Genomic DNA, 22,156 nt, shown 5'->3' with positions numbered 1-22,156 from the left:
CTAAACTGAATTGCACTGAACTTATTAGAGCTGGATTGAACTGAACTGAAAATAATCGTATGAGAAGAGACCCTACATATATACTATAATGTACTTATAAAGATCTAGCTATATCATCAAATTGAACTAGGAAAATGCCCCAATTAAATTATTCTTTAACTACACCTTATATGATTGAGTTATTGCTATGTATTGAACAACATTGACCTAACACACAATTAATAAGCTTGTTATGGAGTTGTTACAAGACTTATTTTAAAAAAATAGTCAACACCAAACAACAATCATTCCTTTGCATGATACTAAATATATATGTACCTAGCTACGACATGGCCCTATAGTCAAAGTAGCAATTACTATTTCTAAGAAAGGTAAACATTTATTAATTATTATCTTGTTTATATTAGCTGATTGACAAATAAGAAACATAGTGGTAAATATAAAGCTACATTCAGGATTTCACACTGATGTTAAGATCGATCTTTAATAATTTGTTGACCTATCACCATAGCTTATTCTTCATGCATTATCTCTTATCTTCACCTAATCTCTCATTTGCCTAGCCTACACATTAATCGTCTATTTACAATTCAACTTACTTGGTTACGCCATACACATATGTATTTTCAGCTCCTAATGCATCGTTCATTAATTGTTGCTACCATTTGTATTGTACATTTGTACTATGTATTGAAATCTTTTTTTTTTTTTCTTTGAATAGATGTATTGAAATCTAGTACTCCAACTATAAGCTAATTAAGTACACAAGTTATTTATGGAAAAATCAACTGCTGTACCAAAATACGAAATAATGCAAGAAATCCAATTTATTTCACAAATCAATCAAATTGATGAATATTTGGTGATTGTCAAGGCACCATGTCCTGTGATGATCTCTAGGCGTAAAATGGTGCATCAAATCATAGTTTGACAATGCAACAAGATGTCAAAATCCCAAATTGAAAGGTTAAGAAGAAGATCTTCATTATTCCTTTGGATAAAAGATTCTCCCCAACAAATTACCACTAAATAAGCTGGCAAAAGAACCTCGGTTGTTACGTGCCCTTGTCCTATTAATGCATGCATATACATTATACACTGATGTATGGAGTAAGTAATACGTATAAATACTCGTATATTTTTCGTACGTACAATATATTTTCTTATACTACTTATATTTAGTCTTTAATTATTGTGTATCTTTTCCGTCTCATTTTGACATTTTATATTAACTGTCACAAATCATATTATTACACATTTTTATATTGTAAAATAAACCAATTTGATCATAAATGTGTAAGTTCGTTAATAAAATTACTCTCGATTTATCTGTTTTATTAGACTAAAGCTTACTTTGGTACTGTACAGTACATGATAAAGTTAGTGGTATATATTTATAGTACACTTTATACTAGTAGGGTTAAATCCAAAATACTCCGTAGTTACCAACTTAGGCCCTGTTCATTTGAGGTTCTGGACATTGGGGCCTGTTCTCTTACGTTGAAATTCAGTTCAGTTCAGTTCAGCTGAGTTCAGTTCAGTTCAGTTCAGTTCAGCTGAGTTCAGTTCAGTTCAGTTCAGTTCAGTTCAGCTCAATTCAGTTCAGTTCAGTTCAGTTCAGTTCAGCTCCTAATTTCCTTCTCTTATAAAATATTCATTTCAGTTCAGTTCAGTTCAGCTAAGTTCAGTTCAGTTCAGTTCAGCTGAGTTCAGTCAATGAGAACAGGCCCCAACTCTAAAGAACAGGACCTTACTAAGTTAAGCTTGATGTAGTTGGAAAAATTACACCTTTTAACCTTGAAAATAGGGGTTTATTTTTAAAGTATTTGACCTGTAATTTAAATTCCCAACTAAAAAAAATGGTAAGGGGTAAGATACAACCATGGTCAATAGTCACACATACAGGCCAGGTATTTGTAAGTAATTTTTAATTTTGGAGGAAATTACAGTAGTCGTATAATAAAAACTGACGGCTGTGACGGGTGACTTAACATTACAAATGATAGACATACAGTTGTCTACATTGGTCGGTATTTGTCACCTTATTTATTTCTATAATTTTTATTCCGTACTCCGTAAATTATTTTAGATATCAATATTTTTTATTAAGATCATACTTTTTCTAGTTTTTTTTTTTAAAGAAATTGCACCTGGATTGGAGCTGAGGTATCATCAGTATATGGGACGTTACATGCAAGAATAGTAAAAGCACGTCATCTGTATTTTGTATGGTACAATTGTACAATCACATATATATTCAATATATATTCAGTGTCAGTTCTCAGTATTCCTTTATCAATATAAAGATTTAGAAATATGAGATGATTATAAATTTATAAAGGACGACTTATGAAGTTATGAGCAATCTTTTAATTAAATTAAAGATTTAGATTAACGAAATAATACGAGTATTAAATTTATAAGGATGACTTATGTTTTTTTGTGGCAGGGATTTGGGTTGAATATGGCCATATGGGTATGAACTATGAAGTATGATTGTCATATAGGCTGATGATAAAACCCGTAGCAATATATTGAAAACGAGCTTATTTGATGTAATAAGCTTTGTGAATTAGCTAATCACCAAACACCTAAATTAGTTTGTTTTAGTGGTTGATCATTTAATATTGATCAAATAAACTTACATTGTCCCAATAGACTCCTACCCAAACACCTCCAAAATAAGTTGGGAAGACTATAGGTTAATGTTGTCGAGTCAAATAAAACCTATTAAAATAATCAACATATAACAATATTACTGTTACCATTTAACAACATAATTTTGTAAGTATTATTGAACTGAGTTTGCTATATTGTCCCTAATAATTGAGGCCTAATTAGTAATTACACTCTTTATTTTTATACCCTTTCTTTTCTTTTAATAATATGGAGTATAGAATTTGGTAATTTTTAGGAGGCAAGATGAAACTATTGCCTTTAAAATCATCAACAAATTCTAAAAAACTTTAAATTTATTCTTCTGATCTCCTGCCTCCTGGGCTTTACCTGTGTCTGACTTAAAGCAACGAAGCATCTTCTCTTTCTCATTCTCATGTTCAAACCAAGAAAAGCGTTACTTTTCCCCCCATAATTAAAATGGACCCACTAATTAACTTCTTCTAAAACAAGAAAAGCATAGTCTTGGTCCAACTAACAAAGGTACTAAGTAATCTTATTGTATGATTTTATGAAACTTAACAAATTATTTGTAAGTTTGTAACTAAGGATTTATGGCCACATTTTTTTTAAGTTGAATTTTTTTAAAGCTTTAGTTTTGCTCTTTTTGGCCCGTTTTCTAATCTCAACGTAGATTTGTTTAGGACTTAAGAGGCCCAATATCACTATCACCAACTTGGCAACTTGTATTTGTCTCTCCAAAAACTCTTAATAAGTGTGTAATTTACTAATTTTGGTTACATAGTATAATAGGATTATAAATTTATAAGTATGAATGTATGATGTACGGAGCATTATTGTTTTGCATTTGATACACTACGTGCAAACTCAATAATATTTACGGAGTACTTATAGAGTAATTTATTTTCATTATACTCGGAATTGTTATTATAAATAAAAAAAATAAAAAAAAAACAAAAATGTATCAAAAAGGTAGAAATGCACTAACCTATTACTTGTATTTGTATTCTTAACAACCTTTACTAAACTTTACCTTTTTTAGTACTTAAGGGTTAAGAAGGCTAAAAGATCATTCTTAAGTTTGTCTTTGGTTGAAAATTTTGACTAAACTTTCTTCAATTTTGTTTTATATTCTTTTTTACATATTTTAAAATTTTGAAAATACCTGCTTGACGTTTGTTTTGGCCTGGTGGTGTACGACGTTTGGAAGAGCCTCTAAAATTTGAATCATTATAGTGTTATCCAAACTTTGATTCCCAAGCAAACGTAGTTAGTGAGATTCGAACTCATGATCTAAAAGTCACAAAGATAATACAATTATCATTCCTTAAGGGAGAGTACATATATTTCTTGAAAGAGAGTACTTTTTATAATTTTATACCGTATATAGTTTGCAACTTACAAGTATTGTAACACAAAATCGATATATTTTGTAGTTGGAAACACTTTCACATCACCTACTTGAAATACAAAAAATTCTCCCGGTCTCTTGATTGATCCGCGCGCTAATCATCCGACTAGTAGTCTAGTACTTATTAATAAGCAAAAGCCAAAAGGGCATTCAACATATTGTCAAAAACTACTTTGAGAACTTTAAATTAACGTTAGGAATGTTGGGGTTTCATGGGGAACAAAATAAACATTTATAAATATGCAAGCTTTATAAAGGCACGTAGTTTGCCAAAAAGATATTGAGTGATCATGTCTTAAAGTAGAAATCTCAATCCCCAAGCCATTTTATTATGTTTCCTTGTTCCCAAGGTTGTTTTATTTGCTTTGCTTCTTCAATGTGTTTTGTGCTTTGTCTTTGTTCAAGTAGTCTACAAAAGTATACTTATATACTTAAACTACTATCTTCACCCTTTTGTTTGCCCGTCCTATTGAGGTAAGGCATTTTTTTTTTGAGCTTCTGGGTAGAGCAAAACGGAGTAGAGTAGATTTAAGCAGAGCACAGCAGGGCTAGGCTTTCACAAACTGTGGAGCAGAACAGAGTAGAGCAGTTTTAAAGAACAGGGCCTAACTTGAGAAAGAAATGAATTCTCCGTGTATAATGCTGAAAATTCAACGAAAATGAAATCGAGATAAACATTAAGGAACAAAAGTAGTACTTTGAGTACAGAGATATTCAAACGTTCTCGAAACAAAAGACATGTGTACAATAAGGATTTATACTAGAATAATTAAGTTAGCTAGACATATGGACTGTGCAAAGCTTTGGTAACACATTGACTTGATACATATGTCGAAGCAGATTTTTGACCAATAACATCTTTAATTATTTTTTTTTGAATAGAATAGGGAGGGGTGATTTCATTAAATAATAATAGCCATTCGACACTTACAATCATCCCTTAAGAGATCTAAATTCTCAATACAAGAGTTAAATACCCCTAAACTAATGGCATTGCTTCTGAACTGCTCTTGCATAATTTTAGATGTCTTTTCATCGTTCTTGATAGAGCTCCATTGATGTATAGTCGTAAAAGAGATATAACTTGATTGATCATCAAGATCTGCAAATTTGCCAAACGAATCTTCTAAATTTGCACCCCTATACCAACAGACGCGCAATCCCACAAATTTACAAGACGAATCTTCTAAATTTGTATCCCTGCACACACTAAAACCAAACAAACAAACAAACAATACTAAACCCTACATGGAGGGACTGACAAAACCCTACATGGAGGGACTGATTATAATCACCATACTGATGGTGATCTTTATTAGCAAAAAACATTAAGTTAAAGAAGAATTTGGGGCTTACCACCGATAAAAATCGATGGCAGTCCCTAAGTTTTAATATGGTGGGTAGATTTGAAGAGAGAGAACTGAGAAAGTTTTAGGGTTTTTGAAAAGTGAGAGGAGTATTTATAACATCTTTAATTATTAATCATAACGAATACGACAATACTTTGTAAGTGTTTTTATTGAAATATATATTGGGATGCCCTTCAAAAAAAAAAAAAAAAGTACGGAGTATATATTGTGATGACTCACAAGTGAATAACAAGATGAAACAAACATGTTCTTATCTCATGAAAAAAAAAGTCTTTATTTGTGCTAAGATTAGGCCCAATACAAACCCAAGTTATATATGCTAAAAAGCCCAAACACATAAATTTCCATCGGATTTCAAAATTCTCCATAAACTTCTCCCCTATATAAACCTTACCCGAGTTCCCGCCATTCATTTCACCATTCACACAATCATCATCTTCAGAGAGAAAACTAGAGAGAGAAAGAAAACTAGAGAGAGAGAGAGAGAAATCTAGAGAGAGGGAAATCTTGAGAGAGAGAGAGAGAGAGATGAGGAAGAGAGGAAGAGCAGCGACGAAGAAGACATCAGCAGCTGATTTCCTAGCATCGCCACCAGAAGGAAATGCAGTGAACACTCGCAAGAAGTCTACCGAATTATCGCCGGAAAAATCCTTCGAATTCAAGCTCAATTCTCCGCCGTCAAACTCTGGAACTCGCCGGAAATCGCCGCTGAAATCTTCGCCGCAGCGCAAAATGGAGGCGTCGTCTTCGATATCGGAGCTGAAGGAAATGGTGTCGTCTCAATTGGACTCGATCAAGCGACAGGCTGATCGCTCTCACTCTGATATAATCAAGGAGGTCGAATCCACTAATTCTCGCCTTCACAAACGCTTGAAGGTATCTCTCTCAAATTTGTCTCTGAATGTTTTTCTTGAGGTTTCAGTTGATATTTTGCTAATTTTTGAATTGAAATTGAAATATGTATTGAGTTCAATGAAACACTAGAATTGTGCAAGCAATTAGGTTAAATCGTTTCAGAAATTATTTTTAGGTTTTCGCTGATATTTTGTGCTGAATTTTGTATTTCAATTGATGTTGATTGCAATGAAACGCTGGAGTAGTTAGAATTGTGCAAGCGATTAGGTAAATAATTGTGAATTTTGTATTCTTTTGTCGTTAATTTGATTGAGATTTGAGTTCGATGCGAAATAATTTGTATTATTAGGAGAGGATTTAGTGCGATATCGAGCAATCAGCATCTTAATATCAATTAAGTGCCTGAATTCTTTGATTTGCTTAAATTAGGGATTTGGATACTATTCGACAGTTCTGTATGCTTTTGTTGTTTGTGACTGATATTTCGTTACTGGCGAAGTTGTTTATAATATTAATAGCGCCTAAGTGTAATTTTGAACTATTAGGATTTGATTAGTTGCCTATTGCTCTAGTATAGATTTTAGGTGCAATATGAAGAATCGCGAAAGGTAAAATGTCAATTCTATGCTTTGCTCCTCGTAGTTGTGGAATTCTGGATGCTTTTCATTGAATTTGCTGAGAATCATTGAGAGTCTGAAAATTGGTTTTCTCTTACAATAATAAGCTATGTCGATTAAATTGAATGATGGAACTCTGCAATTACAACTCATAAGCTTATATGAATGTGGGTTGAGATTTGAGGAATCAGTCCATTTGCCGTCTCTGTAGGTAGTTTAACTGTTGGACACTTATTATCTTGCCTAATCAGTGTCTATACAATTAACTTACATTTTGTGTAAAAGTGGAAATATGGTGTCTAAAATGATTCTGTTAATTTGATCCTCTGAATGTTTTACATAAACTTTGCTAATATTGTACATGAGCTACTCTGTATCATATATCTTGATCTTTGCTGAATTAATTAATCTAATAAGTATTGCAATTATTAATTTTCTGCAGTGGAGGCTGGAGACTAAAAGAGCTTATATGAGTTTGTGTGTGCAGACAATATGCATATCTATCTCATATCTCTGATTCTTGTTGCTCTATATCTTCAATAAAATTTTCAAACTCATTCGATTATGCACAGATTTAAATTTGAGATGAGGCAGAGATCCTCAATATATGCTATACAAAGTCTTTGTATCTGATTGCCTTGAAATCCAAATTTCAATACAATTATGTGCCTCTAAATAGAGTAATGTATGATTTCATTTCTGATATTGAGATTAGCATGGAGTGCACTCCATCTAAGAAGACTAGTATCGAAAAGTAAACTGTTTGAGATTTTGTGGCTCTATAAAACTATCTATAAAGCTGCATTGTTGATTATTTTGTGTTTATTATTTCTACAGATTCAGGCTCAAGCATGTCAGCAACTCATGGATGAGACAGATAAGGAATTTAAGAAGATGTCTGAAAGGATTACTGAAAGCTGTGATGCAATGAAGGTATTACATTATTTTTTAATGCAGGTAGTGTAGCTAATGTATTAGAAGATCAGTGTTTATATGATTGAAGTTAATTGAGATATATTTCTTTTTCCAACAGACTTCGTATGCTGAGTTTATAGGGGATGCACAAACTACTGCTGCTCGTGGTATGTTACTGTCTTCTAATACACTTGAGTGACTTATGTTATCTTTGTGATTGTCTTTCAACTTGTGCATGATCTACTGATGAGAGTTACCGTGTTTAAATAACAGTATAAACATAATATTTTTAATATACCCTTTTGTTATTGCATGCAGTGTGTAAGACAACCATCCCTGAGAAAGCAGATTTTTATGAGAAAGCTATTAATTCTCTGCGGAACCGCCATGGGATCTTTCCAGCAGCTTAAGTTGCTTTGTGCTGTATCCTGGTGACCTGGTAAGTAGAAACTAGTCAAATCACTGTCACTTGAGTATGCTGCTTATAATTTGGATAACTTGAATGTGGATCAGTTAGCATTTGCATGACTAAATGGTTCTTTGATTGCCTTGTTGATTCTGTGTATCCGTTCTCTATATTGCTTTCTTAGCCGGGTATAGTGTATTATACAATCACATTTCTAAGTTTGAAAGATACCTTAGTTTCATATGATTGTTCCATATATGTCGCGTGCCACCAATTTTAGGCTGTTTGCTTTTCGTCCTTCAACTTGAATCAACTCTTCCTACAATGGCACCTTAGGCCTTTTCTTAAACTAGTATCTTCGATGGAATTTCAGGGACAAGCTGCTGCAATTCAGACAGTTTGGTGTCAGAAGTATCGAGTGAGAAACTTATGTATATGCCCTGGCCTACCTAGTCCTTAGTGTTGGTACAAAAGATTATAATCACATTGAGATTAGAGAGCATTCCATTTTAGCAGGTAAATAGGTGAAAAACATAGTACTGCAGTAAGTTTGAAGGAGAAACACATTTATGAGAAAGGGCTATTAGAAAACTAACACAAACTGAGGCTATTATATGTTTCTGGAGCGCTGTATAAAGTCAGATCAGTGTTCTGTTAGTGTTACTTGAGGTACGAATTATATTCTAATTCTGCTTTGCTTTATTAGATTGCTTATTGTGCTGTTGTCTTGTTCTGGAACACAGAATAAAATTTCTCAATTCATAGAAATACGGAGTAACTTAGCAATCTTTGACATGTTATGCATAATTTAAAGTCTCAAATTTAAAGTCTCAGAATTTGCTGTAGTAACTAGTTCTTATAGAAAACTTACTGTCTCAAATTGTTTGATCGTGTTATTGAGCTGATTGGATTGGACCACAACCCAAAAATGTCAGCCTATTATAGAAACCAACTTTGTATAATTGGATTGGGCTCAGAATTTGCTATAGAAATGTTCAACGAAGATTCTAGCAATGTATGTGTATGTCCCTAATTTCATGGTCTCAAATCTATTTTTAGTAATTTGTCAATGCCTCAGAGATTTGGGGAGCTGTAGTAACTAGAACTCCCATAAAATCTGGAATCACAAGTGGGCGGAACTTCTACGTTAATATTTATTTGGGTCCTTGCATTGACTTGTCAAGTATAATACTGTAAGTCTGTAATATGAATGTGATAACTCTTAAACTTTTTTAATAGACAGCATTAGTTTTTTTTTTTTTTTTTTTTTTTTTAAAGTTAACAATATACCGAACAAGGTGTGCTCAAAATACTCGGAAGGAACCACCATAGTATCGGTCAAGACCAGCTAATATCAGAAATATCTTAAAACTCTTGGCATGATATGGAACTTTAACTTCAATTTTAATTTTTTTATTTTTTAGTTATGGTTTTTTGCACCATTGACGTATGATTGTATGATAAATTGATAATCACATGGAGTATTTTTTTGTTAAATAATTAACGGAAATGAGATGCACTCAAAATAAGAAGCACCGTAGTTTATGGGCACAGCAAGGCAATTCTTAACTAGGAAGTATTCATATCTTCCATGTTGGCATGTTGCACTCGTTACCGTATGCTGCTAGATTCATTTAAACGTGTTACAAAAAAATTAAACCAAATTACTTCATATATACTTGCTTGTAATGTAATTTTTTTTTTGTCAAAAGTATTAAGATAGGAGATTAGAGTAGTTGACTATCTCCGTATTCCAAGCATCCATTAGCACTCAGGCAATTCTTTCATCATTTCAGTATTATTATTTTTTTCCAAGTATGTATTAAATCAGCGTCATTTTATTCACCTTGGAATGGAAGATTAGGATAAGAGACAGATTTGATTCTAGGCTACAGACTACTCTCTTCTCCAGTTATCCTATTGAATTAATTGCCTTCCACTTGACCATAATGCATAATATATATGACGTTTTTATTCAATTTGAATTCCAATTCAATTCATGTTCATACAATTTGTTACGAAAAATAATAATTTTTTTATTAGTAATACAACCAACACCAATTAACCTTGCTTAAACCTTGAGCATCATCTTACTCTTCCGTCTTTTTTCAAAAAATTTAGGTAAGATATGATTGAGCTTAAACTCATCAGGATCATGTATACAAATTAAACAAATTTCTAAACCACCTTTATTATTATTATTATTAATTTTTTTTTTTCGTGTTAGAGATAGGTTAGCAATAGTTATGTTAAGGTTCCCATGATTAAGGATACAATATGATTGTGATTGGCTCTTTCGTTGTTGCGAGCACCACTAATCACGACCATATTAAACTACTAAATTATTGTGCAAACAGCCTATAGTATTAAAGATGCATCAAGATTCAAAATCATATATACTAAGCTACCTAATTATATTTTACACAGTCAAATAAGTATGCCAGCTTGACAATTGCGCAAGAACAGCTACTATTAATTTCAAGAAAGTATATACATCAAGTTTAGATGGTCTATATATATACACATAAAAATATTACTAAATCAAATGCTTTGAATTAAATAATTATATTTCTATAGATATACTGAACAATTCAGACAGTTGCACAAGAATGACAGCTACTACTACAATAAACAATCTTCATACGAAGTAATAATAATTATGCACTTGCAAGTATAAATGAAACCCACTTTCCCCAGAAACTGGAGTGCAGAAGCCTAAACAATTCTCATTATATCTCCTACTCTCCTAGTAAGGGCTTCCAATTACTTAACCGAATAAAAGAGAGCATACAAAAGAAAAATAGTAGGAAACAAAATAAAAGACTCTAAAATGTCCACTGATAATTTCAATGGTGGTTGTGCTAGTGCTAGGAGCTTCACAGTACAGCTCCTAGCAGGGCGCTTCTTCATTGTATTTTCTACCCTCATGATCCTTGGCTTTATTGGTGCTGCCTATATCTTTGGTTTATACTCAGGTGACATAAAAACAAGCCTCGGGTATGACCAAACCACTCTTAATCTGCTTAGCTTCTTTAAGGACCTAGGCACTTATGTCAGTGTCCATGCCGGTCTCTTAATGGAGGTGGCTCCACCTTGGGTGGTTCTTTCAGTAGGAGGTGTGGTGAACTTTTTCGGCTACTTCATGATTTGGCTTGCAGTCACCAACAAGATCTCTCAGCCCCCAGTATGGCTGATGTGCCTCTACATCACCATTGGTGCAAATTCTTTGGGGTTTGCCAACACTGGGGGGCTTGTGCCCTGTGTCCAGAACTTCCCTGAGAATCGAGGGGTTGTGATTGGGATCTTAAAGTCATATCTTGGAATAGGTGGGGCTATAATGACACAATTTTACCATGCTTTGTATGGGGATAACTCTAACACTAGTGGGGTCATCTTGATCATCTCTTGGCTACCAGCAGCTGTTTCGCTGCTCTTTGCGTTTAGTGTTCGAGTCCTTGATGTTTCCGGAAGAAATATCAAAAGAGACAGGAAATTCTTTAACGACGTCCTTGGCATGTCTCTTGGTCTTGCTGGGTTCATCATGGTGATGATCATAGTACAAAAACAGGTTGAGTTCAGCAAAGCTAGTTATAGTGGAACCTTTGCTGTCATTATTGTTCTTCTCATTTTGCCTATCTTTCTAGTCTTCAGAGAAGAATATGCTATTTGGAAAAACAAGCTTTCTAATGCTTCCAGTACCCTTTCCGAGCTCAAAATCGTGCCTGAAAACCATGTTTCTCCTGCAAAAAACCAAGCTTTAGCAACTGATAGCTCTCCTGAACACGTAGAATCAGCTTGGAATAAAGATGTGTTCCGTCCTCCAGCTAAGGGGGAAAACCACTCCATCCTACAGGCCACTTTTAGCGTCGACATGCAAATTCTGTTCCTTGCCACAATATGTGGGATAGGAGGGAATTTAACCACCATAGACAACTTAGGACAAATTGGGACTTCATTAGGATACCCAAAGAAAAGCATTAGTGCGTTTGTGTCATTAGTTTCTATATGGCAGTTTCTTGGGCGTGTAATGGGAGGACTAATCTCAGAGCGCTTGTTAGACAAATACAAGTGGCCTAGACCTGCCTGTCTTAGCATCGTTCTCTTCGTATCGTGCATTCCTCACCTTCTCATAGCCTTCAATGTGCCGTATGGCCTCTATGTGGCATCAGTCATCATGGGATTCTGCTTTGGTGCAGAGTGGACTTACCTCTTTACCATAATATCCGAGCTCTTTGGGCTCAAGCACTATGGTACTTTGTACAATTACGGTTCATTGGCCGCTCCACTAGGGTCTTTCATCTTCAACGTGAGAATCGCCGGACATTTGTATGACCGGGAGGGATTAAGACAACTCAAGGCGCTGGGCCTCACAAGGAAGCATGGCGAGGAGCTGCATTGTTACGGAGTCAAGTGCTATCAGTTGGCCTACTTAATAATCACCGCGGCTACATTCGTTACCGCGCTTGTGTCTCTGATCCTTGTGGCTAGAACTAGGAAATTCTACAAGGGAGATATATACAAGAGGTATCAAAAAAAGGATTCTGCCTCAACTAATGTGACATTGAGAGGGTATTCAGGGAAGGAAGCTGATGAGATGAATTAATAGTTTTACCGCTTTTCATTTGTAGTGATTGTAAGTGTGTATTTTAGTTCATTTTCAAACCAATTTTTTCAAATAAGCCATTCAACCATACGTAATAAAATTGTACTGTATGTAACATTATAAGGAGTTTTATTTATTTTTGCAATATTAGATTGGTTTATAATTATCAACTTCAACAAATTATTCTGAGTTTTCGATTAGTGAAAGTAGTTGAATTAAAACCCTTTCGGGGGAAAAAAAAAAAAAAAAAAAAAACACTTTTCCTTACCTTTTAAAAAATTTTGGATAACTTTTATAAATAGTGTTTGGACATTTATATTCTCTAAAATATTAATTTACTTATTTGCCATTATTAATGTTAGGGTTCGTTCTCATTGACTGAACTCAGCTGAGTTGAACTGAACTGAATTAAAATGAATATTTTATAAGAGAGGAAAATTAGGAGATGAACTGAACTGAAAATAATCGTATGAGAACAGACCCTTAATTGTCTCTTTTTTTTGAACTTTTAATAATGTGTGCAAACCTTGTACATTTATACCTCTAAAAATATTTGTTTACATTGTTATCCTCATTTATGCTATCGACATAAGACCAAACCAAAAGAACTATGCGGACATAAATAACTATTAAAGTCTAAAACGTCGAATACTCAAATATACTTTTATGTTGATTATGCCAAAATATTAGCTTAATCATATAATCTTACTATTATTGGTTACAGACTACAGAGTACTAAAAAGCCAAGTCTAACACTACGTGTATAGTTGTATTACTCCCCCAGTCTCAAGACTCCCTCCCAACCATATATTAGCAAGTGGGAAGATCTAACCTTGGTCAAACACCCATACATTTAATGGGTTGACTTTTCCCCATGAAAGACAAAGTAGAACGTGGATTAACAGCTTTATGGCTTAAATCCTGGCAAGACTTAATTTCAGCAAATCTTAAGCAATGATTATTTTGATTATTATGCGGGTTTAACAATGATCATTATGGCAAGTGATTATAAAACTGGAAACATGCCTTGATAAATGAAGTCAAATGCCACCTTACTCAACAATTAATGTAAAAGATGCTAAAATAACCTTTTTGACAACGTTTATAATCCTATTGAAAAAAAAATGATTACTATGGGTATATTATTACACCATCTTTCTTACAAGTTACAACTATCCTTTTTTATACGATTGTCCATGTATAAGTTTAAAAAAATTCTTTACTATAAAGCGAATAAAAAGTAAGTTAACAAATATCCATGAACATTCTTTAAAAATGTCGATTATTGTCTTTTATGGAGTAAATTTCACAGAGCTGAGTATGTATAGTGTATTAGTTTTTTTTTTTTTTTTTTTAATTATTATTTTTTATTTATTTATTTATTATTTATTTTTTTTGACAAAGCATTATAGTGTATTAGTATAGCAAGTGAAAATGTATATCCATAATGTATATCATAAAATCATCATATTCAAAACCCGTAAATAAGATTAATCCCTCTATTTCAAAATATAAAATGTTTTAAGTTTTCTTTTTATAAGATAATGTGGTAAACATGACTGTGATAGGCTTTGATTTGATCACCTACTTGATAATATATTAAAATTATTAATATATATGCCTAATGCCTTCATAATTAAATACATCTAAAGTGTTAATAGTATTATTAATTTGCAATTTATAATTCTAAGGGAGATCTTTGTTATTGCCTTTCACGATATAGTGGTTAAAGGAATATTCAATGCTGTATCAATCCCAAAAGATCTGGAATATAGAATCATAATTGAGCATGAATATAAATCTTCAACTTGAATATTCTCGTGTTTATGCAACGAATTTTGAAGAACGATGATAGTCCTATAATAAGACACGTATTCAAGTGAGTATTATATAGTTTTAGCAACGATTTGCGTTGAAATGGAAAGATTGTCATGGTATGGGAGATGCCGTAGTCATCAATATCACCATATTCAAAGTAGTAGTATCTTTAATTTCCAAGTTGCATACATATGTTGATTGTCACTCTTTTGATGTAGTTGATATAGTCAACTAGCTTGGGGGTTACAAGACTTACAATAGTGATAACTGTATCACTCCTTTCTTGTAGAGCTACAGAGTAAATGTTTACCCATGTGGTCGTTGTTATGAACTACGGAGTATTGATTGCCTATTATCACCAAATAAATAAACTGTTAAGATATATTACTTAGACTCGGCTAGAAGTGTATAACACAATACATGAGGATATATTCAACTGTCAAACATGACTATATAAAAGGGTAGTAAGTTGTTTTTGCTAAATGAAATATATTCACGTTATGTCCATGTTCGAGTGTTGAATATCTGACATGAGTACTAGGAGAATCAAAGAGTCAGAGTACTCGATACATATTAAATTGAGATGCATTTGTGATTCGGATCAAGTTTTTTGCAATTGCGTTTAAATTCATAACATTTCAATAGTGTTATAACTTGTAAATGATGTTCACTTTAGAATTCTTTCAACAGTAGTTGTGATCAAAGTCTTTGTGCTACCGTGAAAAAAAATATAATACAATATGAGTTTGTCTCTTACGTTATGAGCATCACAATCTACGACCAAATTAAACTAATTAATTATTTTGTTGACAGTCAATAAGTGATGTCAACTTGACAATTGCAGAAAATCTACTACTAGAAGATATATTCACTGAAATGATAAGAAAAAACACACATTAAAAAAAAAAACTAGTACAACAATCAACCGGAAAATCAGAGTAAGGGATAAGCTCAAGTGGTTAGAGCTTCCCTCCCGGTTTTAAAAGAATAAAGAAGAGAGGAGGCTGGGTTAGGAGATTTTGGGATCGATTCTTCCCCCCGCCCTTTGTAGCTCTCTAAACACCGAAAAAAAAAACAACAAAACAATCAACTGGAAAATTTTTGGTATACCTTTTGTACCAAGTGGCACAAATGCACTGTTTCAAAAAAAAAAAAAAAAGGCACAGATGCACAATCTACAAATACAAAACGTGAAAGTTGCATCATATTTTTTGGCAAAAAATCTACAAGAGAGAAAAGAGCTAGTGGGCCTAAATAAGCTCCAAAGATAAGATAAAGGTGATAAGGGATTATCAAAGACCACAATCATAATCCATATTCCATAACTAATTAACTATATACTAGTATGATTATGAATGTTAATTAAGAATTTTAGAGCCCGATTGTTAATTGAACCCAGTCCAAACTCGCAAGTACGGACTATTTTGTTTCATCCGAATTCAACTCCCGTTTGCCATCACACAAAACCCAGGTAAACACAAAAAAAAGGGAAGATTTTTAATTTGGAGGTGAACATTGTTTTGATTTTTATCTGCAATTTGAATGGTATAGTACTATATTTTTACTAATTAACTTGTAAATTTCATGTTGTATTTGATTATCTCATCGTTTTTGTATTTTCTCAGTGTTTGTATGGTATGATTTAAGCTCATTTGACACTAGTTTATCTGGGGTTGATGAAGAATGACTAGAGGTTTTCTGGGTATTTGTTCAATTTTTAGTTTCATAACCCCATTGTTGTATAAGAATGTTCAATCATAATATATGCTATATAACTATGTTTTCCATGTTTTGTACCTTGTTATATGATGAGCATTTGTATGAAATTTCACTCAGTATTGAGGGTTTTGATTGGACCCTATTTAATGAATAACCATTTTATCAATTTATGAATGAGTAATAATCAGCTGGGTATTCTATAATTATTATTACTAAAATATGAGGATATGTGTTTTACAAGAAAATTTTAAGAAGGGTGGAGATGGAGTGTCTTAGTCTTACCCCCACATTGATCCAACATCAGCCGTGTGAGGCTATGAGCGCGGTCTCGAGTTTAGATGAGCACATTGGGAGAATTCTATGAGTGTTATTACTTAACCTTCTCTTTACCCTGCCTTGGGTAAGAGCCTTGTTAGAGGCACTTTTTTCTTGGTATTGGTAATGCTTATTGCTTGTGCACATTGATAAGTTCATTTGTGTACACTAGGCTCTTAATTGTGAATGAGCTCTATCAGCATTTGCTTGTAAAAACCATTTAAACCGCTTTTCTAGATAAGAGTGTAACCAATTGCGGGGGGTTGTAAAGTGAGTTGTTTTCTATGGCTGTATTGGGCAGAAACCTATATGATGTGATTTAGAGCAATCACGGACTTCCTTTGGATGACTTAGAGTCTGATTCCCATGCAATAACAATGGCTCTACAATCATGAAGTGATGATGGGAATGGCACTACAAACCATGGTATATTTTGGTTCTAGTTGGAAGTTTGCCTTCTGATGCTTCCTAGTGGTTTTCTTCCATAAACGCTGATATTGTGGTTAGTGGTTGGACATGTAAAATGATGTTACATAGCTTTTGTTTATATATATTTTGCTATGAGATTCTTTACTAGTATAGCCAGTAGATTGACATACGCATTGATATGATCATTTATCTACATTCTCAGGTCCTAATGATAATAAAAGGGCTCTTCAGGAGGTATGAGAGATGGAATCCTGTGCATCCAACCCATGGAGCCTTTTGGGGAATGGGTGTAGGGATTGGTTGCGGTGTGGGTTGGGGTCCTGGTTTTGGACCTGAGGTGATTGGATATGTTGGTGCTGGATGTGGTATTGGATTTAGTGTTGGTATTACTCTAGTTGGTTTTGGCATTGGCCTTCCTGTATATGCTCTCAACGATGCTCCTAAAGGTAACATCATTGCTGATTACTCAACTGTTTTGTACATTAAAATTGCCCATCCTATAACTAAATTCAATTACACCTTCATTTTAAAGGGGAAACATTGCTACCTAGGATCATTCAACTTTCATCAGAGCCGTAATTCTTTTTTGTTTACATTTAATTATGAGGGTAGGCGTGATGATAGATAACAAAATGTGAAGTCACTATAGTTTCAAAGATTTGGCAAGGGAGTTGATGTACATGTTGAACCTCATCTGAGTCCTTTAGGTTGTCGGTTTTGAGATATAGATGGCCTTTGCAATAATTTCATATTGTCTTGAAGCATAATTATGGCATGTTGCCACTTGCCACACCAGTGAAATTCTCCTTTTTAAGGGTACCATGCCATGGATCTGAAGGGTGATGCTGTATAGGTCGACTATATTAGGAGAATAAGAATAGGAGTTAGGGATGAAGACAAAAAAGAGCAACTTGTTAATTATGAGATTATCATGCAAAGACACACGGATTTAGGTTAAAAGATTGTGACTAAGCAAAGATTGCTGGAAATTTCTCATGTCTATGTTTTAAAAAACTAATTACTAATAAATTTACTAAACATAATTCTTTTTCTTCAAATTTCAATGGTTAGAAGCACTTGCAATTTTCAAGAGAGCAAGTTTATAGCAGCATTTAGATGAGACATTATTTAATATTTGTCCCTTACAAAGAACACCAGCCTATTCAGCTCTGCCTCAAATGAATTTTTAGTGGTTCTGATGATTGAAGAATTAGTTTCCTTTGTTTTCTGGTCATGGTGACATTAGCTATATTTCTGATTTTGTACCTCTATATACTTTCTATTCTATTAAGATTTCTTTGATTGCTTAATTTTAAGAGTAAACTTCATTCTAATCTGCTAAGAGGCTGATTTTTTTGGTTGTGAGGAGTTAATGATGATTTTTCAGATCTATGCTCTCAAATTATGCCTTTTCATTTATTCTCATTTTGGCTGATTGCTGGAGCTTAAATCTTAAATTTTTAGCTGCATTTTTTATTGGGAGGTTATGTTTTCAGCTTTAATAGCCACAAGAAGCAATACTTGGGACATTCCATCTCAGTTTCGGAGATTACAACAGAAGGCAAATGACAGCTTTTCATACTTGAAGGACTTAGATATATTGAAAGGGACAGATAAATTCGATGTAGAAAATGCAATATCTTCACAGAGAAAGGCTATTTCTGATAGCTCTGAAGTATTGAAGAAAAAAAATTCTGAATCTGGTAGAGGTAAGCATTTTGAATACACATTCTTGAGTATTGGAAGGTTGTTCTTTACATAAATCCTAACTTGTTTTATACGAAGTAAATTTCATTTAATTATCTGGATTTGTTATTTACATCATTAATCCAAAGAAAACATTTGAGATCTAAGCTGACTCTTACTCTGTGCTATTCCAGTCATTAAGCTGTTTACTCTCATTAGTCCCTCAAGAGGATTAGAGTTCATAGCTGCTGTAATACAACAAGCTGCTTATTCTACCTTCCAATATCTTCCTTGCAAGATGCAGTACAATCTTTTCTTCATTCCATGCCATATGTCTGAAATTCTCTTTCAGCTTTTATAGGTCTAATAAACTGTACATAGATTCTGTCTCCTCTCTGTCTTAAAGAAACATGTTCACTTATCACAAAATTTATTCTTCGTGTAGCAAGTACCAAAACTTGTTGGTGCTTTCTTTTCTGGATTTGACATAGTTTGTTTAGTTGCTGGTGAAGAATGGAAGTTTATTAGCCAAATATCTGAGTTTATGCTGTCACTGTACAAATCTTGTGTTATGAAAGTTGATGCTCATGATAGGAGCAATATTTTGATGATTATGGACCTAGTGGCTTACAATTGTGATATTATTACTCTCTGACATGCAGATATCAAAGATTGATACTAGAGAGGCTAGAACATGGCAAGCAAAAGCTACATATGAAGAGCATGTTGCGCTTTTGGCATCAACTTCGTAGGTTTGAGTATGGAAAATCCACATTGTAAACCATGGCCATCAAGTCTGACATGCTGATATCAAGGACGGAGCTTTGTGAGGCTGAGCTATGGACCTATGGTGAAGCAAAAACTAATATGAAGAGCGTATTGACTATTAAGATTTGGGTTTATCTTCAGAAGTTTTAGTACGACACAGCTACCTTGTGGGTCCATTAGATCACCTCCAAATCCAGTATTCAAATTCTTGGTATTCATGTGTGATAATGTAGAGCTGAAGTTTCTCTTTTGACAGTTTCATGTAATTTACGAGTATTACTGTTGCTGATAATAGAGAGAGGGACTGTAAAATTCCCACTGGCCGTTTTGGTAAATGACATTAGTATGAGGGATCTGGCAATTTTCCAACCTCTTGAATTTATGCGGTACAGCTGAAAAGAACTAAAGAACCTTTGAGCAGCTTTGTAGCAAGCAGCAGCTGAAGAGGTTATGGACCATAATTTGATGGGGCAATCATAGCCAGCAGTATCAATAGATGACTTAGTATTTGCTGATATCCAATGATGGGCACTCATGACCTCAGAGAAGACTGATCTCTTGGAGGGCCATAGCCCGGTGGTGGTGTTATCATGGAAAGCAGTCACGAGGTAACACCCTACTTTTCTCTCTCAAAAGAAAAAAGGTAATACCCTACTTCAGGCTCGAACCTGACTTGGGTAATACCATAATAGTCCTTGAGAAACTCGCTCCAAGAACGTCATTACCACACAAAAGCTTAAGAGGAACATCAAGGATCTTTCTTTCCTGTCCTGAAGTCCCAACGCCTTGACAGCGATTTTTTAGCACCAGATGCCGCAGAAGGTACTAGTCAGTATCAGGGTGGGAAAAACTGTCATAGATTTCCTTGTTATCCCCACCGTGCAATAACAATTGATCCAATATGAATGCCGACAGGCCACAACCTCTAGGTTCAGTCAAGGCTAAAGTGTTTACTGAAAGATACAAGGCGATGCGAGCAAGGCAGTTGTCATAGTAATATCTCTAAGAAAAAGGCCACAACTTTAGCAAACGATGTGTTCCTTCAACACCTAAATCCGATGACTGCTGTTTGACACTGGAAGTATATTAGTTTGTACATAGCAGGGCAAGTTTAGGGTCTTCCTCATACGACCCCCCAATATCCCAATTAAATTGAATTGCCACTTTCTACTCCAGTACCTTGGTGAAATGAAGCTCATATGATTTCATGAAGTTCGATTATAATTGAACTTACAGACTTAAAAATAAAAAAAGTTCATAAAATTTTCGCATCCTCTGCTTTGTACACTTCTTCTATGTGAATGTGACCAATGAGAACTTTATGCAACAAAACTGCACCATATTGGGGACAACTCTTTTTATTATGGCCTTGTTTGGTAAAAAACTTTTTGGAAATCTTTTAATTTATTGAGTTTTATGAGAGGTTTGACCATAATAAAAAGTAATTTGGATATTTGATAAATCTATCTATAAATAAACTAAAGGAACAACCGCTGACATCATATTGTCCACGTGGCAGCTTTACAAGAAAAATTTTCCCGCCTAAATAAAAATCTGACGTCATTATATTTTCTTTGGTTTCAAATTTCAAATTTAATTTCTCCTCCTCTCAATTTATCTATATTCTTTAATTTATTTATTTTTCTTCTATCACCAACTATTGGTATCTCATACATCTTTCCCTTATACTTCATCGAACAAAATACTTTGATGTATACATTTTTTCTATTTTCCTGTATATATTACAAGTTTAAAATCATTATTTATTTGTTTAATTAAATTCGTATATTAAAAATCTAACTTTTATGTATGTGCTTAAATTTTCATATTCGGTTTGTTCTTCTTCAAAATTAATTTTATATAATTAGCATTTACAACTAATGGTTATATCTCAATAATTTTTCTGATACGTAATAATACATAAAATATATATAATCTATATTTCCGTGCAATCGCACGGGACTAATCTAGTAACTTATTAAAAGAGCTTTCTGGGGTCAAAAAACTTATTAGAAAAACTCATTATAAGAGCTTATTGAATTATTAGCTTTTTGGGTATTAATACACTGAAATAGCTAAAAATAAACAGCTATTTATCAAACACTTTTACACAACAAGCTATTTACAACCAGCTAGTCAAATCGATTAATACAACCAGTTAACTGCTAAAAACAGGGCTCAGTCCCCAAGTGGTTTTTTCGACTCTAATGTGTGATGTTAGATATCTTCGAACTTGTTCATTCAACTTACTTTCACATATTTCATGCATGTCCAGTAATTTCATATAAGTTCAGTTAAGTCTAGGAAAATAAGTTTTGATAAAAATTACCCAAATACAAATTACCCCACTTATGAGATTAAAATGTTGATTGATTAATTGAATAAATTTAGATAAGTATATGTAGGAGTACTTTACATCCGAGTGTATATAAAAATTTTTCTCGTCTACGTCACTCTCCTTTGTGGTCCAGCCATTCGTTTGACCCGCTAACAAAAACCGAGTTTGGACACAACTAACCGCTTCCCATGTACGAGTACGTGATGTAATTAGAACTAGAAGGAGCATCAATAATGAATTGCTTCATGGCGTGGAAACCCAGCGTTATG

At 33.6% G+C, this 22,156-nt stretch overlaps 3 protein-coding genes across 6 annotated transcripts; all 3 read left to right on the top strand.

The window, feature by feature from the left end:
* The first annotated feature begins 5,860 nt into the window (after positions 1-5,860).
* Positions 5,861-8,993, top strand: LOC145599374 (uncharacterized). Its single transcript, XM_081655764.1, has 5 exons — positions 5,861-6,294; positions 7,728-7,823; positions 7,924-7,972; positions 8,124-8,244; positions 8,585-8,993. The coding sequence occupies exons 1-4, from the start codon at positions 5,947-5,949 to the stop codon at positions 8,213-8,215; spliced, it is 585 nt and encodes a 194-aa protein (XP_081511890.1). The 5' UTR covers positions 5,861-5,946; the 3' UTR covers positions 8,216-8,244; positions 8,585-8,993.
* A 2,048-nt stretch (positions 8,994-11,041) lies between these two features.
* LOC145599135 (protein NUCLEAR FUSION DEFECTIVE 4-like) lies at positions 11,042-12,831 on the top strand. Its single transcript, XM_081655545.1, has one exon. It carries the CDS (start codon positions 11,042-11,044, stop codon positions 12,812-12,814), a length of 1,773 nt encoding a protein of 590 aa, XP_081511671.1. The 3' UTR covers positions 12,815-12,831.
* Positions 12,832-15,949: 3,118 nt separating this feature from the next.
* Positions 15,950-20,724, top strand: LOC145599304 (cadmium-induced protein AS8-like). Of its 4 annotated transcripts, none has more exons than XM_081655699.1 (5): positions 16,122-16,177; positions 16,968-17,092; positions 17,298-17,541; positions 18,592-18,804; positions 19,444-20,724. In XM_081655699.1, exons 2-5 carry the CDS (start codon positions 17,066-17,068, stop codon positions 19,455-19,457), a joined length of 498 nt encoding a protein of 165 aa, XP_081511825.1. In that variant the 5' UTR covers positions 16,122-16,177; positions 16,968-17,065; the 3' UTR covers positions 19,458-20,724. The 4 variants fall into 4 exon arrangements, with proteins under 4 accessions (XP_081511827.1, XP_081511826.1, XP_081511825.1 ...); XM_081655702.1 differs by having other exon boundaries at positions 16,142-16,177; positions 16,968-17,168; XM_081655701.1 differs by lacking the exons at positions 16,122-16,177; positions 16,968-17,092 and adding an exon at positions 15,950-16,103.
* Positions 20,725-22,156: the final 1,432 nt, after the last annotated feature.

Source organism: Chenopodium album, chromosome 20 (genome assembly GCF_948465745.1).
Source record: "Chenopodium album chromosome 20, dcCheAlbu1.1, whole genome shotgun sequence".
In the NCBI taxonomy this organism is placed as follows: domain Eukaryota; kingdom Viridiplantae; phylum Streptophyta; class Magnoliopsida; order Caryophyllales; family Amaranthaceae; genus Chenopodium; species Chenopodium album.
This window is presented reverse-complemented; position numbering and strand designations above follow the sequence as displayed.